Consider the following 16,298-nt stretch of genomic DNA (forward strand, 5'->3'; position numbering starts at 1 on the left):
GAACTGCTGGCAGGAAGTCAGAAGGCTGGGCAGCTGCTAGCCTTGCTTCCCATTGTGAGGAGAGTCTCTTCTAAATTTTCCCCTGCCCTACCCCACAAGGCTTTACCCCCCTGTTCTTAAAGGCACGACAGATAGAGGGTCACAGAATCCTAGTTTCCAGCATTTTTATTGGCTGTTGCTAATTCTAGTGTGAGTACACCCCCTACACTTGCTCAGCTGGGAGTGTGTCTCTAGGAGCATCAGGGCTTGAGTGGGATTGCTTAGTGGTTGACGCTCGGCTGGGGAGGTGGAGGCATGAGGATGCAGAACTGACACCTTCTACACAGAGTAAATGGTTCCCACATGTTTGGCTCTTCCCTATAATGGAGCAGCACTCTCCGTGCCCCCTTGGCCTTCTACTCCCTCAGTACTGGGGCCTTCTTGCAGAATTGTGTTGGTCAGCAGATTCTGAGAGCACAAGCTCCATGGTGGGCCCTGGTGTGGGGCAGACACATGGCTTCTGTTCTGAATTCACTGGAGGGAAAAGAAAAAGCACTGAAGAAACCTCCAGGATGGGAGGAGGGTGAAGCTGCAGTCAGTTACCATTCCCTGGGCTCGCCTTCCCTTGGGCCCGCCCTCACCATCCTGCCAACATCCCCGGCGAATGTCACCCCCTTGCTTGCCCGCTGCTCCTGGGAGCCGGTGCTGCTGCCACTCAGGGAGTTCCTTCGCATGATGCCTGGGTGCAGGATGGGGAGGGAGAGCACTGAGTGAGGGAAGGGGCCACGGGGAGAGGAGAGGGGCGCTAGTCCTCCCAAACCAAGGGGCAGACCCCCAGGGCCTGGAAGAAAGCCAGATCAGTAGGGAAGGGGACCCAGGAAAGATGGGAGCTGGGCCACTGCAGTCTCACCAGGGCCCAGGGGCTCGGAGCGCTGCAGGCTGTTGCGGCGGGAGGTGGGGAAGCTGCCCTTGGAGAGCCGGCGCTGGCGGCTGGACAGCATAGCCGCTGGGGCCACGATACCCGGTGGGGGCTGCTTCCCAAGCCGGCTGTACAAGTCCTCGATTTCCTTTTTCTGTAGTGTCTGTAGTGCCTCCACCTCTGACAAGTGCCTGAGGATACACCAGGAGCATGAGCGCTAGCCACACACTTGGCTCTCCCAAGTCCACCTCTTGTCCTTCCTCCCCAGACTCACTTCTGCCGAAGACTCTGCAGCTGAGCCCAGAATTCCTCATCCTCCCCACTGCTCTCGGATTCCTCACTGCTCAGACACAGGCTACTGTATGAGTAGTTCATCCACACTGGGCTGGGATGGCTCTGGGGTGGGGGGCTGCCCCCCACTCGGGGTTCCTTCCCATCGTCCCCTTCCTCCTCAGCTCCAGCCACTAGGCCTTCAGCTGCACGGTCGCTCTCAGCCAGAGCCTCCCTGGCCTCTGGCCCGCTCCCAGCACTATCCTCTGTGTCTGAGCTCTCTGAGGTCAGCTGAGGGGTTGGAGGCTTCAGGGAACTGGAGAGAGTTGGGAATGTTGGTTGCAGGGGAAGAGGCTCAGCTGGTTCTTTGGATGAAGTCACTTGGAAACGCCCCACAAGCTGCGGCTTTCCCTCTGTAGAGTGACAAGGAAGGAATCATGGAAGGAGGGAGAGAAATCAGTGGCAGGATATGAAGTGAGAATAATGGGCAGGGGGAGGTCAGTGATCAGAGGCCTCACCTTCAGAGATGGGCTCTAGTCTGGCTTCACCCAGGAGTGGCCGAGCAGGATTTGGCAGGGCCTACAAAGTGTGGGTCCATGAGGAAGGAAATGATCCAGAATGGAGTGCCCCTAACCATCCCTCTTGGTTTCCTACTCACCTCACTCTCCATCTCAGCTGTTGGGGGTGAAGGCCTATCCTGGCCACAAGGAGCAGGGGGAGGGGGCGGGGGCAGGCTAGGTAGGGGACCAGGAGGGGCTGCAGGAGACTGGGACAGGAGCCCAGGTGAGGGGGACAGCAGGGACTGGGCCACAGTCATCACAGCCAGTGAGAAGGCACTAGCCAGAGAGAGGAGAGGGGTTGCTGTGGTGCAGGGGAGGAGAGAAGTGGAGGGGCAGGGGGGAAAGGAAGGAGGAGTAAGAGTGACCTGGGAGCAACCGGGAGAGAAGGCAGGTGGAAAAGGGAGGACTGAGCTCTGCAGAGAATGAGAGGCTGGGCCGGGGAACTGGGCGGCACTGGGGGAGGACACAAGTGGAGAGCCGGGGGAGTGTGGTGAGAGATCTGAAGACACTTGGGAGAATGGGGAGGGGCTGCAGTATGGGGGAGAAGTGATGGGGAAGATGGGACTTGGGGAAACAGGGGTTCCAGGGGAAAACAGGTTTCCAGGAGACAAGGGGGTTCCAGGAGAAGATGAGGAGGTGGAGAAGGCTGCCCAGCTTCTCTGCTCCAGGGAGGTGCTGCTCTGGAGCTCTGCTGGCGAGGAAGGAGTATTGAGTTCCCAGTCCCCCATTCCCTATGCCCTTCCCAGGAGAAACCCCAAGGGTTGTGATGAGTAAGCAGGGACAGAACTCAGTACATACCACGGGATGGGTCTGGGAGGGGGCCTGAGAGGGCAGGTAATGGTGCTGGCTCCTCCTGAGGGAGAGAATGGGGCCCATGGTCACAGTGGGGAAGAGTTGAGTCTCAGATGGGACATTCAGAGCGGGCTTCAGCTGGGACCGATGAACCTCTAGGAATCCATAGAGGACTTCCAAGGGACTCACAAGCGCATGTGCTAAAATATTTACAGCTATGTAAAGGTATGATGTCTGCAATTTACTCTCGAGTGGTTCAGAAAAAAATAATATGTGCATGTACATAATAGGGGGGGAGGGAGGAAGACAGTGATAAAGTTCATGTGACCAAACACTGACAATTGGCAAATCTGGGCAAAGGGTATCTAGGAGTTCTTAGTGCAGTTCTTGCAATTTCTCTCTGTAAGACTGAAATTCTATCAAAATGGAGTTGAAAAGTACACATTGAACACATTTTTCTAGAACAAGGGCCCACAGCTTTCCTCAGCTTCTCAAATGGGGTAAGAACCATTGTCTCGGGGCACCTGGGTGGCACAGTCGTTAAGCGTCTGCCTTTGGCTCAGGGCGTGATCCCAGGGTCTTGGGATTGAGCCTCACATCAGGCTCCTCCACAAGGAGCCTGCTTCTTCCTCTCCCACCCCCCCTGCTTGCGTTCCCTCTCTCGCTGGCTGTCTCTCTCTGTCAAATAAATAAAATCTTAAAAAAAAAAAAAGAAAAAAAGAACCATTGTCTTAGGGTCCCAGACATGAAGGAGGTACAGCCAAGGGGACGGGTGAAGGCAGAGAGCAATGAAGTCTAGAGCAGAGAGGTGGAGGTGACCCGAAGGGTCTCACCTGGGGGCTCAGGGAGACCTCAGCAGCCTCCACAGGGCCAGTATCTCTCTTCAACAGGGTCTCCACTCGCTGGATAATCTCCCGAATACGGCTCAGGAAGCCAGCTCGCTCCGAGGGCAGAATAAACTCGTTATACACCTGGCAAGGGGTCAGCAGGAAGAGGAGGGAGGGCTCAGTGATCCCACTCCTCCCTGCCCCCCTACACTGATCTTTAAAAGCTAACCCTTCACCTCACTGCTCTGCCAACCACCAACCTAAAGCAGGTATTCAGTAAGTATCTACTGTATGCCAGGCACCGTGTGGTGTAAGGAGAACTACAGCCTGAAGGACAGGAGCTAACATTCCTAGGATGCATTATAGCGCAGATGCTTCACGGGTCTTATTTCATTTAACGCCAGCAATGGCTCTCCGGGGTCTGTAGTCACATCCCCATTTGAGAGTTAAGATAAGCAATGCTCAGAAACAGTCTGCCTAAAATCACAGAATTTGCACCCAGATTTGTCTAAAGCAAGAGCCTGAGTTCTTTCCATTGTCGCATCCTATGCTTTTGGACACAACTCCTGCTCTTGCAGGGCTCGTGTACACACACACACACACACACATACACACACACACACACACACAGAGTTAAGTAAAAATAAGGCAATCGATGGTAAAAGTAACATTCAATTTCACAAACACTGGAGCACATGCTATGCGTCAGGCATGGTTCTAGGTCCAGGTACACTGTCCTAGGTGAGGAATACAGAGAAGCATAAAACAAAGTCCTGGTCCCCAAGAAGCCCAAAGTCTAGTGGAAGAGACACATAAATACATAATATACTGCAAGTCAGCCTGTGGTAAGAAAGGCATTATGATCAACATATAGACAAAAATCTATACAAGCAGGAGGAAAGGGAGAGTTTAATGGTACAGAGTTTCAGATTTGCAAATGAAGAGGTTCTGGAGATTGTTTCACAACAGGGATATGCTTAACCCTACCGAACTATACATTTAAATATGGTTAAGATGGGGGCGCCTGGTGGCTCAGCAGGTTAAGCACCTGCCTTCCGCTCAGGTCATGAACCCAGGGTCCTGGTATAAAGCCCCAGGTCGGACTCCCTGCTCAGTGGGGAGCCTGCTTCTCCCTCTGCCTGCTACTCCCCCTGCTTGTGCTCTCGCCCCCTCTCTCTGTCAAATAAATAAATAAAATATTAAAAATAAAAAATGGTTAAGATGGTAAGTTTTATGTTATATGTTTTTGGCCATAATTTTTTTAAATGCCATTCCAAAGAGAGAGCAGGTCATGCCACCCGGGAGGATGAGGGAAGGTTTCACAGAGCTGGGATGGTTTCACAGAGCTGAGCCTTGAAGGATGAGTAAGAAAGCAACCCTTCACTGAGGACCTATCACGTGTGGATACTTCTCATATAATTTCATTTCTCATACATCATAAATTACATACTATATCAAAACATCTTGGCAAAATGAGTATTATCATCTACATTTTACTGATGAGCAACTGAGATTCAGAGAGGTTAAAAAACTTGTTCTAATTCACCAAACTAGTGAATCACAGAGCTGAAGTTTGAACTTGGGTCTTATGTGAAAGCCCACCCTTTCCCCTGTTCTCTGTTCCATGCTGTTCATCGGGAAGAGAAGAGCAAGGAGAACAGCATGAGGAATAGCTCTGAGGCATGAAAGGACATGGTACATTCACAAAGCAGTGAAGACCAGAGCAGAGCTGGGAATGCTGTGAATTTCAAAGGCCATGCTCCAGAATTGGGCCCTTACTCTAACCACAGGTGGCCAGCCATTCATGGTGTAGGGGCAAAAAGCAAAAGCAGATCCAAGTCTCCGGAGAATTCTGCTGCAGAGGAGTGGAGGCTACAATGGTAGGGAGAGAAAAGAGGGCAATGGACCCCGTGGTCCATTGCGGGGGGAGGGGGTCACTTTGGCTGTGTGGGATCTGAGTGGGCTTAAAAGTCTAGTAAAGAAGCCTTTCAAGGCAAGAGACCCCTGAGCAGATGGAGGCAGAAGTGGGAAGGCATCCAGCCTCTTCGGAGGACCATTTAGAATCCAGTGTGGCTAGAAGACAGATGATAAGCCTGTGTGTCAAGTGATATTTTGTCTTTGTCCTGGGTACAAGGTGAGTGACACGATGGAGGAGAAGCTTTAAAGAGAGTTTCTGATGTTTCTCTCATTCCCCTCCCTCCTGCACCACAGAGGCTGGAATCCACCGCCCCCACTCCACTGAGACTGGTCTCCCACAAAGACCTTCTCCTGACAAAAACCAGTGTGGTCTTGCCTTAGGCTTCACCCTATGTCATCTCCTTGAAACTCTGTTCACTCAGTTTTCCCTAACATCTTCTGGGGCTCCTCCAACCTCTCAGGCTCCACCTCTGTGTCTGTTGGTGACCTATTCCTCCCCATCCCAGAAAGGAGGGTATCCACTGAGACCTACTCTCGGACCGTCTCTGCCTCTGGCTTTGCAAGCTCATCTCCCTTCACTCTCCCTTCTGTGCTGACAACTCCTAGATCCACTTCTGGATCCTAGATCCAGGCCCTGCCTGACCATATCCTGCTCCTGGGGAGGATCCTGCCTGCCCCTCTGTCATTCCAGCTCATCATGACCCCTGAGAAAACCTGCTTTCATTTTCCAGCTTCCTCTCTCCTTTAATGGTCTGCTCCCACGAGCTTCTTCACGCTACAAGTCACCTATGATAGCCCCTCTTCCTAACTCCCTATCATTTCAACTCAGCAAGTGTTTACTGAGCATCTACTATATGTACCGCTACGTCAATAAATGACTGGATTACAGAGTAGCTTATTTTCCTGAAACAACCCTCAGATTCACCCCTTTTCTTCCTCCCTTCCCCCATAATCCATTTTCTCCTTGGACCACTTGTAGTTTCTTGTATTTTTCTGCCATGATTCCCTACCCCCAACCCTCTCCCGCTTCCCATGGCAGAATGGTCTTCTTAAAACCTATTCTCACCATGTTACACTCTGTCTAACTCTTAAGACTGTCTATAATCTGTGCCTACTCTACGTGCCCAACCTTGCTTCCACAATTCCCCTCTAGGGACCCTCAGTTCTAGTGACAGTGGTTTCCTCATGAAGCCCCCCACAAGCCCCACCTTCCAAATCACTCCCTACTTCCATGCCTTTCCTTATGCTGTACTTCCTCTAGACCCGCCCTTCCTGGTCTTCACTGTTGTTCTGTCAAGACCTGGAATAAGTTCTCCCTCTTTCCCCCGCTGCCCCCAGGCCACCCTTTACTCACAGACACAGGATCACGTGTGTAGCGTGTATTTGACCACAGTACTTGTGTATGCCCTATGTTATCAGATTGCTCCAGCTGAGGAGCCAAAGCTCAGTGAGTAAATAAAAATCTCTCCCAATACAAGGGCAGAGATGTCTTCAGTGTCACTGTACTTTAAAAACCCTTGCTGTTGGGTGGGAGGAAGGGGGAGTTCAGCACCAGGGGACATCAGACGGGAGATTCCTGTCCTGGACCCAAAGACTCTGTCCTCCTCTCTCTCCCGCTCACCATGGCAGCTGCAATCTCTTCCGGGCTGTCCCCATCCAGATCAAATCGGAAGGTCACCATCTTGCTATTGTGCGTCTGTAGCTGGCACTCAACCACTCTGTCATTCTGGTCTGAGACCTTCAGATTCAAAGTCAGCAGAAGGGAGGCTGTCAGGCCCTCTGTCTTCATCACATGTCCCCACCCCCTCCAACCAAGTGACAGTGGCCAGACTGTGGAGAGAAGCAGACTCTGTCCCCAAAGTCTGGTATTAGAAACTAGACAGGCTGTCTCGAGGGTACCAGTCACATACTGCTCTCCCCTTTTTTGGCTGACCTCCCTCACCCCCCTGGCAGTTTCCCTCCTGGTCCTGTAGGTTATTCCCCATCCCCTGTGCCCCCTTCTTACGCTAGTGACCCGCAGCCGGGATCGAGGTCTGCGCCGGAGATTTCTTCCTAGGGGTCTCCTCATGCGTTCCATCCCTTCTCCCACATCACTAAGGCCTGATGCTACATCTGAGGCATAGCTGGAAAAGGAATGGAGATAGGAGTGTCAGAGTAGACACCGGGAGCCCAGAGCACCCTATGCCTCACCCCAGCACCCCAACTCCTACCCGAACCTACCTGTCTCCCGGGGAAAAGTCACTGCCTGGGCCTGAACGTGGAATGGATAGGGCGAAAGCCTGAAATAGGAAATGTGTTCATGAGGTCAGAGGACGATAATTGTTGGGATCTAGGGAGATGGGGTCAAGGGTGCTGGGGTACTAGGCAGAGGGAACTAGGGAGGATGAGGACAGAGTGGTAGATTTCCAGGGACTTGGGGCCAGGTCATGGGTTGGGTTTCACAAGGAGAAAGATAGGTCATAGGCTTGGAATGGCTGGGAGCCCCCCACGTGACCCCTCTCACCGAGGGCAGGCAGAGATGGGACTCAGCGGGGCTGGATGGCACCCCCCCAGGGGGCTGAAAGGCAGGGTCTGAGGCATCCAGGAAGCCGGAGGAGCTGAGGTAGCCATCAGTCTCGCAATCCGCTGGTGGTGGAGGGAGGGGATCAAAAAAGGGGAAGTAGAGGGGAATGGTGGCAGAGCAGGGGGGCTGCCTGAGCAAGGAGGGGCCTGGTGCTGTGAGAATTCTTTCCCAGAAGGAGCTGCGCAGCTAGATGTGGACATCAGGGTAAGTGACGGTGCTGCTGACTTAAACTTCTGGGCCGGTGGGGGGGGGGGGGCGGGGCAGAGGAGAGGGGTTCTGGGACCTAGGTCACGTCCCAAATGCCACAGTTGGCGGTGACTTACAGGTGGTAGATGAGTAAGAGGCATGGCGGAAGAGGAAAGGCTGGTGCTGGTCTGCTTCCGGCTCCTCAGGCTCAGGGGGGAAGACGCTGGGGGGGCTGGGAGTCATGGGGACAGTTGCTGGTGGGGGTCCTGGTGCAGGGGGGAGGGCCTCCAACTCCCTAGCTTTGCGCAGTTTCTCACGCTTTCGCTGGATGGCAGCAACTCGTTCACGTACTGCACGGGCCACCGGCTGGTAATCAGCTTCACAGACTAAACCCAGGGCCACCTGGAGTTCAGAGGGTGAGGAACACAGTGGGAGGTGAGGACTCTGCTCAAAGACACATCAGGACACGTTCTTGGGGCCTCTGGAATATTTCTCCAGGAGAAAGGGCACTCACATTCATTGATTAGGTGCTGTGCCCGGTAACTGGCAGCTCTTTACTTCACCATCATTAAACCCTCCCAACAAGTTTCTGAGGTTGGTCTTAGCTCTGTTTTAGACATAAGTAAAGCTGTGACTAGTTCATGGTTATCTAGTAGGTCAATCGCTCTCAGGATGAAAGTGGGAACATTTGGCAAGATCTGGGGACATTTGTAGCTGTCACACCTCAGGGCTCCTGGCATCTAGAGAGTAGAAGCCAAGGATTCTTCTCAACATCCTATAATGCACAGGACTGTCCCCCAAATAAAGATGTCAATAGTGTCATCATCAAGAAGCCCTGTGAGTAATGGATCAAGATCTGATCCCAGGTCAGGTGTGAGCTGTGCTATGGAGACCTGCTCTTATGCCACATTTCAAACACATTCTCGGGTTCCTGACCCAGACCTACCATAGATGATCCCCGCCCTCTCAACTGCCGTTTTCTTTTCTTTCCTTTTTTTTTTTTTTTTAAGATTTTATTTATTTATTTGAAAGAGAGAGCACAGGAAGGAGGAGCAGGAGTGGGAGAACCAGGCTCCCTGCTAAGCAGGGAGCCCCTTGTGGGGCTTGATCCCAGGACCCGAGATCACGACCTGAGCTGAAAGCAGACGCTTCACTGACTGAGCCACCCAGGCGCCCCCTCAACTGTCATTTTTCTATCAGGAATCTCAGGCTCTGGTGCCTGGGTGGCTCAGTCGGTGAAGCGTCTGCCTTCGGGTCAGGTCAAAATCCCGGAGTCCTTGGATTGAGTCCCACATTGGGCTCCCTGCTCAGCGGGGAGTCTGCTTCTCCCTCTGACCCTTCCCCCTCTCCTGCTTTCTCTCTCTCAAATAAATAAATAAAATCTTAAAAAAAAAAAGGAATCTCATATTCTCTCCCCCCCCCCCCACCTCCGGCCTTCCTAAACCAGCTCTGCATCTTCTACCTCCCAGCTCCGCCTCTGGCAGCTTCTGTTCATCATCTCCTAGGTCATCTCATGGACAAGCTTCGCTGTGCACGTAAGGGAGGTGGGGTGGGGTGGGGTGATCTGACTTAAAACCTGAACGGCCTGAGTTTAAATCCAGCTCTGCCACTTACTCGCTCAGAACCTCAGACAAGCAACTCAACTCTGAGCCCTCCATCTCCTCCTCAGTACCTCAGGAGAAACCCCCCCATGCAGGGTTGGTAACAACAGTCAAATGCACGTGAAAGGGCTCTAAGCCATGTACCAGTGCGGGATTATTAATGAGCTCCAACCATGTGCCAAGCACTGTCAGAGATAGAAAAATCAATAGAACACAGTCTCTGCTCTCAAGGAATTTAGAGTGTAGTCGAGGAGAAAGAAAGGAATGTCTCCTGGTATAAAACAAGACCGATGGTGGTGGGTCCTGTAATGGAGAACCTGTTGAAGTGGAAAGAAGCATTTAATTTTGACTCTACAGGGAACAGGTTTCCTGAAATTCATGGTCCGAGCATGGAGGAAGACAGCGGGGGGAGGGCGGAAGGTGGGGGGAGGGTGTAAAAGAAAATAGATAGATAGATAGATAGATAGATAGATAGATAGATAGATAGATAGATAGATATAGATAGGAGAGACGGGTATTCCAGGAAAATTGGATCAGCAGGAAGTAAAGCAAGGAAGGCTGGAGGGCCCAGAGCTTGCTCTGGAAAAGGAAATCCGCAGGGAGTCCGCACACTGGGTGTGCGTGTGGGTCTGTTGAGGCGGGAGGGGCAGGGCGACACTTACAAGACCCTCTGAGAGGGTTGAGCTGGGTGCCTCTCCCACCACCGAGGGGTCCCACCCGGGCGCCTTCAGTCGATGCCCACAGGCCCCGCATAAGCCCATCCACAGGGCAGTCTGTCCCCTGCTCACCATCTCCTGCGCCACCTCCTCTGCCGCGTCCCGGCCCAGTTGGAACAGGAATTCTATGGCCTGGTTGTCCCGTGGGCGCCCCCCGCGACGTGCGTCCTCCATGCGCAGCCAGAGCTTGAGGCCTGGCTTCTCCCCGTCGTCCTCCTCCGCCAGCTCCACGTGCACGCCGCGCTCCTCCCGGAAGAAGGCGTGAGCCAGGAGGTCCTGGATCGTGAACCTGAGGGTGGCGCACGTGAGCGGAGCCTTGCCGCCGCCCGCCCCTCAAATCTCCCCCAACACACAGCCCGCCCCCTCCAGCCCACCTCTCGTTCTTATCGGTGCGGATGCAGCCTTCAATGATCTCCTTCACCTCGGGCATCTTCACCTTGTAGAAGCTGTTCGGCTTTGTGCCCTGGAGGAAAGGGCTTGCGTGAGGCCTCCGGGCCTCTGCGCCCCGGCTCTCTGCTTGGCTCCCACCCCGCGCGAGGCAGCAGGGTGTGCAATCGTAAAAGCACCGCGACAGCTACTAGACGGTTTGATTTCAAGTCCCCGTTCCCCCAGGGATCGACAGTATGCCCTTGAACAAGTCTCCCTGTGTGCCAGTTTTCCCATTTGTAAAGCGCAGGGCAGAGCAGAGGCCCTCCCTGCGGGTGAAAGATCAGATGTGAAATCGTTTGTAAACTCTAGGGAGCCCTACACACATCATTATTCTAAACAGCTAGTACTGGGGCGGGGGTGGGGGGCTTGCGGGGGGGGGGGGGCGTCCGTGCATCCAATATCCTTCAGTATCTACCAGACCATCTTCGTGTCTAGCCTGTTTTCTTTAAGGGAAACTGCACTGACCGCCGGCTGGTTGGGGCAGGAAAATGGGAGGTGACCTGGAATTCTCCGTCCTCCCCACCCCCTCTCACCGAAGTGACCTTGCGGTAGATTTGCGCGGCATTCTGGCATTCGGAGTAAGGGTACTCTGAGGTGGCCATCTCCAGCATGCACATGCCGAACGCGTACACGTCCACGGCCTCATCGTACTTCTCCTCGTACATCTCAGGAGCCATGAACTCCGGGGTCCCTGTAGGATCCACAGCAGGCATCAGGCTATAGATGATGCCTCCTCTTGGGCGTACCACAGGCTAGCCAGGAGGTGCGGGGAGGGGGCAACCCCGAGAGTTCTGGAGTACTAGTGACGGACCCTTCCCCACTGTGTGTGTGTTGGCGGGCGGGGGGGGGGGGGTTGGGGTGGTCAGGAGGAGAGAGGATGCCATAGGTCTCCCCCCCCCCCCCCGCCCTGTGTTCCCCAAGCTCTTCTAACTCTGTGCAACTCAAAGGGCCCTGCTGGGAAGAGAGGGCCCCCAGGCTCTCTTCGGACGTGGGTGGGGGGCGGCGGGAGGAGGGGGTAGGTTGGAATAGCAAGGACTTCCTGGAGGGACGCACCGATCACACTCTTGGCAAAGGAGGCGCGCTTGAGCGTGGCCAGGCCCAGGTCCCCGATCTTGACCGAACCCGAAGGGCCCGTGATAAAGACGTTGTCGCACTTGAGATCCCGGTGCAGAATGGGGGGTACCCGGGAGTGTAGGAAATGAAGCCCCCGAAGGATCTGGCGGCTCCAGCGCTGAAGGACTCTCGGCTTCATCTCGCGGAACCGCCTCAGGTACCTGGAGGAAAGGCACGTAGCCAGGGTCGCGGTGGGGACACGGAGGTGGGGGAGGGGACCCCCGCTGGGAAGTTCCCTTGGTCCCATTGGCACCACCGCCTACGCATCTTCTGCCAGCTTTATTCCAGCTCAGGTCCTCGCTGCGCTCCAGGGAGAAACTGAGTAGGGGGTGTGGTAGCTAGACGTGAGAGTACAAAACTGTCCAGCGGTAAACTTACAGATAGGGCCTCGCCAAAGGGGCTGGGGAGTGCGCGGGAAGGGATGACTAACCGCCCCGAGCGTGGGGGAGGGCTTCAGAGAGGAAATAACTTTTATGTTGCCTTTTGAAGGATGAGTAGGGGTTCAAGGGTGAAAAGGGGAAGGGATGGAGACTTTCCAGGCGAGGGGACACTGTGCTCAAAGGCACGGAGACAACCACAGGGCAGGGTGGGAGGAGGTGCTGGGAATTTGGTTCCTGTGGAACCTAGGCTCAAGATGAGGCTAAGTCCTAAGGACTCGGTGAGTAGGTTAGAGAGTGTGGACTTTAACCTGAGGGTGGTGGGAAGCCTTGAAGGGGTTTTAAGGAATGGAGAGATTCCCCAGACTGCAGGATGATAGGATAGGTTGGAAAAGTGAGGGCAGAGCCGGGGAAGGCCGGTGAGGGCGCTGCTGCAGGGCTCCAGACGATGGAGCTGGGAAAGGCAGAGTGGGGAATTTTAAGGAGGCCTTGGAGACAGACTGATGGGGGAAGGCGGATGCACAGAATGGAGATAAAGGAGGCATCTGGGGAGATCGAGTGTTGGCTGGAGTGCTGGGTGGACACTGCCACCCACCAAGGCAGGGACGCAGTAGGGGTGGGGGAGAGGAAGCGAGCCTAGTTTTGGACCTAAATCTAGAGTTTGAGGAACCTGGAAGAAGTTCCAGAAGCAGTGGGGACCTCCCACCACCAGCTATCCCACCAACCAACACTACCACCAGGCACAGAGCTCACGTCTTGAGGGTGCCGGAGGTCATGAGTTCGGTGACCAGCACGATGCAAACCTGGCCCCTCAGCACTGACTTCCATGAGTCGTAGAAGCGGACGATGTTGGGGTGCTGCAGCCCCTTGAGCATCTCCACTTCCTCAGAGAATCGCTGCCGCTCAGTTCGAGACAGTTTCCGAGTCTGTGGGGTAGGGGATGGGAGTGAAGGTCACGACAGGCCTAGGACTCCCATGGGGAGGAGGAAGGGGCACATGGGAAGGGGCTGGGGGAGAGGTGAGGGTTGGAGCCTACTGTGGAGGCTAGGTCATCACTTGCCCAACAGGCTGTATACCCCGAATTCTCGGTCCTCCCCCTCAGGCTGCTGCAAGGACACGCCCATCCTGGGCCTGGGGCCACCCCTGGACCCCCCGCTGGACACAAGGGCCTTTATGCAGCCCAGTCCAGGAGCCCAGAGCTCAATAGTGCCTTTGTGGCCTCCCGGGCCAGCCTGTGGGGCGGGAAGGGACGCCCCAGGGCTGGCAGTGGGCAGGCAGCAGGCGGGCAGCAGGCTGACAGCGGGCAGAAAATTGGGGCCTTCAAGGGGGTTGGCCCCAGAAACTGGGAACTGCTAGATCCAGACAGGAGGCAGGAGGGCTGCAGACGGAGTTACAGAGAAAGATCCAGGACCAGGAGCCAGGAGACCGCCCCCTGCCCCATGGCTGTCCCGCCCCCTTCTCATTCCCCCCCCCCCCCCATTTGGCTGCCTCTCCATGCCTGGCCTAGAGCCTGGGGCGCGGCACTGGCAGGCGCAAGGGGCAAGCCCAGTGCCAGGGCTGGAGGGGAGGACCCTTACCCAGGCTCTGCCCCCCAGTTTGAATCCAAAGCTGCTGGCCCAGACTTAACTGGGTTCTTCCCTCCATGGAAAGAAGGTCCTTCACACCAACATCCCCCTAAAGCCCGCTGGGTTCAGTGCCTTTGGGTCTGGGAAGGGAGAGCCCAGGTAGACAGTGGGATGAGGAGCAGGACTGGACTCAGGCCAAGGCTGGAGATCTCTGTCTCCCCCTCCCCCAGCTGTGGAGAAGTCTAGAAATCTGACTGCTCCAGAAGGGGCCTGGGAGGGCCCCATCCTGCCACCATCACTCTAAATCTTCTGGAAGTGGAGAGGATCCTGCCCCAGCTCCTGGCCTCCATCACCCCAGCCCCCTACTCTGCAAAGATCCAGGGTGAAGAAGGAGAATCAGAGTCACACTGAGGGTCTCAAGACTTAAGAGGAAAGGGAAAGGAAGAGATACTAACCACTGCAGGAGATTGGTGAGGCCAGTCACCCCTCAGATCTGAAGTGGCTCCCCACCTGATTTTGCATCCTATCTTCCAGCTCTCAGGGTTAAGTATAAAGACTTTAAAGTTAGACCGTCCAAAACCCACAGGGGAGCCCTCAGTTTATCCTTCTGCAGCCCAGAATCAGCCAGATCCATTGATCATCAGAGCAAGGGGAGTGGGCAGGAGTATCTGGACATTTGACTGGAAAGATAGATCTCTCCCTTGCTGCTGTCCCCTAGATTTTTCATCCCAAGACCTCCAAAGGGTCCCATCCCGAGGTGCCACAGAGGGGGCGCCCAGCCGCACCTGCAGCTCACACCAGGCCACCTCCACCGTGGTGTCAGTGTCCAGCCCTCGATACACCGTCTTGAACGAGCCACGTCCAATCTCGATGTCAAACTTGAGGTATCGGCCGTCTGGGGACGTTGCCACTGCCTGGGTCTCCGTATCCTCCTTTTCCTCCTGCTCCCGCTGCCGCTCCCGAGCCGCAGCTTTGGGGATTGTCGGCGGATCCCGGGACCCCGGGCCTCCTGCAGAGCCCGCGAGCTCTGGACGCGCGGAGTCTGCAGCCTTCACGGGGGCTCCCCCTGTCCACGTGCCCTCGGGGGGCTCTGGACAGCTAGGCGGTGGGCTCCTTGCGGGGCCAGGACCTGCGGAGTCCGGAGGATCAGGGGGCTCCGGAACGGGTGAGGCTGGCTGGGACCAAGAGCTCAGCAGCCCCAAGTCAACTGAGCTGCGGCGGCTGAGACGGGAAGAGCGCGGCCGGGGCTCAGCCTTCCCGGAGAAGCGGCGCGCCCGGCGAGGAGGGGGCCCAAGGCGGGGCTGACCGGCAGCGGCAGCGAGAGGCGGCGGGGGCCGTAGGGCCAGGTCGGCCTCCGCCTGGGACATGGGGACCGCAGTCTCGGGGGTCGGGGGTGACTGCATGAGGAAGGGCCGGCACCGCAAGGCAGTAAGCCCGGGCGGCTGGAGAGGAGGCGGCCTGACAGGCGGACTGGCTGGGTGCGCAGCGCTCGGGTTGAGCTGCTGGGGCCCCCAGTCCCCGGCTCGCCCTCCCTCCTGCCCCGCCCCGGCCCCGCCCCCGGCCTCACCACCACCCCCCTCCCCAGGGCCGCCCGCAGAACTGGGTGCGCAGCCCCTCACCTCGGCCGCCCCGCCCCCGGCCGCAGGCCCTCCTCTCCCTAGCGTCCAGGCGCACCCGCCTGCAGGCTCATTCGGAGGCCGACCCTGTGCAAAGCGGCCGTGTGTCCTCCCGCACTGAGTGCGCAAACCTGTTTGGGGGCGGGAGTGGGTGGGGGAGGCACGATGCTGAGACTGGGAGGACTGGGAGAGGAAACGTAACCACGGCTCTCGGCTCTCGGGCCCTGGAAAGGGGGATGGTTCAAGGGAAGGTTACCACCCGCCTGCACGCCCCAGATAAGGTAGCGCCACCCCCTCCTGTTTGTCCGGGGTAGCCCCAGGCCGAAAAAAACAGAGGTCAGTGGAAAGGTCTGGTTTTCTCCCAAGCCCCTGTCCCTCTGGGCTGCACAGGGATGGGTGTCCGCACCCAGGGCAAGCCCCTCCCCCCAAGCCAAGGACCCGGTCACCCATCCCCTCCACCTCTCTACCTTGGCCGCAGCCTGGCCCTGGCCACAGAAGCTGTTTTTGCTATGTGGGCTCTCCTTCCTCCTCCTTCTGTTTGCCAAAGTTCCCAATAAACCAAAGTCCATATCCGGTTTACACCCCTTCAGCTCCCCTTGGCCTCAACTACCCCACCCAGACCAGAAGGATGGAGGGAGGGGCTTCAGAGTGGTTCAGGACTTTCATGGGGGGAGACGGTGAGGGAAGGGGAAGCCATTAAATTACTCCAATTCAGAGGAAGAAAGCAGTCTGTCCCCAAGCTGTGTTCCATCAGCACTCCCCCACACAGCCCACCCAGCAGATGTAAAGCCACAGGCTCACTGGAGCCTGCCAGCACTGGAGGACCTTTTCATTTACAAAGGCCATAGGCCTCTCCCCTCTTCTAGGC

The 16,298-nt window shown here is 56.0% G+C and overlaps 1 protein-coding gene across 5 annotated transcripts; it reads right to left on the reverse strand.

Moving 5' to 3' along the window:
• Positions 1-149: 149 nt before the first annotated feature.
• Positions 150-16,235, reverse strand: WNK4 (WNK lysine deficient protein kinase 4). Of its 5 annotated transcripts, XM_045781579.2 has the most exons (19): positions 14,600-16,235; positions 13,003-13,175; positions 11,813-12,033; positions 11,293-11,450; positions 10,705-10,793; positions 10,403-10,619; positions 8,151-8,415; positions 7,768-7,889; positions 7,485-7,543; positions 7,270-7,387; positions 6,886-7,002; positions 3,354-3,491; positions 2,527-2,581; positions 1,827-2,419; positions 1,687-1,747; positions 1,173-1,581; positions 890-1,089; positions 621-718; positions 150-513 (listed from the first exon to the last, which is right to left on the reverse strand). In XM_045781579.2, the coding sequence occupies exons 1-19, from the start codon at positions 15,215-15,217 to the stop codon at positions 511-513; spliced, it is 3,714 nt and encodes a 1,237-aa protein (XP_045637535.2). In that variant the 5' UTR covers positions 15,218-16,235; the 3' UTR covers positions 150-510. The 5 variants fall into 5 exon arrangements, with proteins under 5 accessions (XP_045637535.2, XP_087710482.1, XP_087710483.1 ...); XM_087854356.1 differs by having other exon boundaries at positions 150-718; positions 1,827-2,416; XM_087854357.1 differs by lacking the exon at positions 621-718.
• Positions 16,236-16,298: the final 63 nt, after the last annotated feature.

The sequence above is a fragment of the Ursus americanus genome, chromosome 23 (assembly GCF_024610735.1).
Source record: "Ursus americanus isolate L20-20 chromosome 23, mUrsAme1.1.p, whole genome shotgun sequence".
In the NCBI taxonomy this organism is placed as follows: domain Eukaryota; kingdom Metazoa; phylum Chordata; class Mammalia; order Carnivora; family Ursidae; genus Ursus; species Ursus americanus.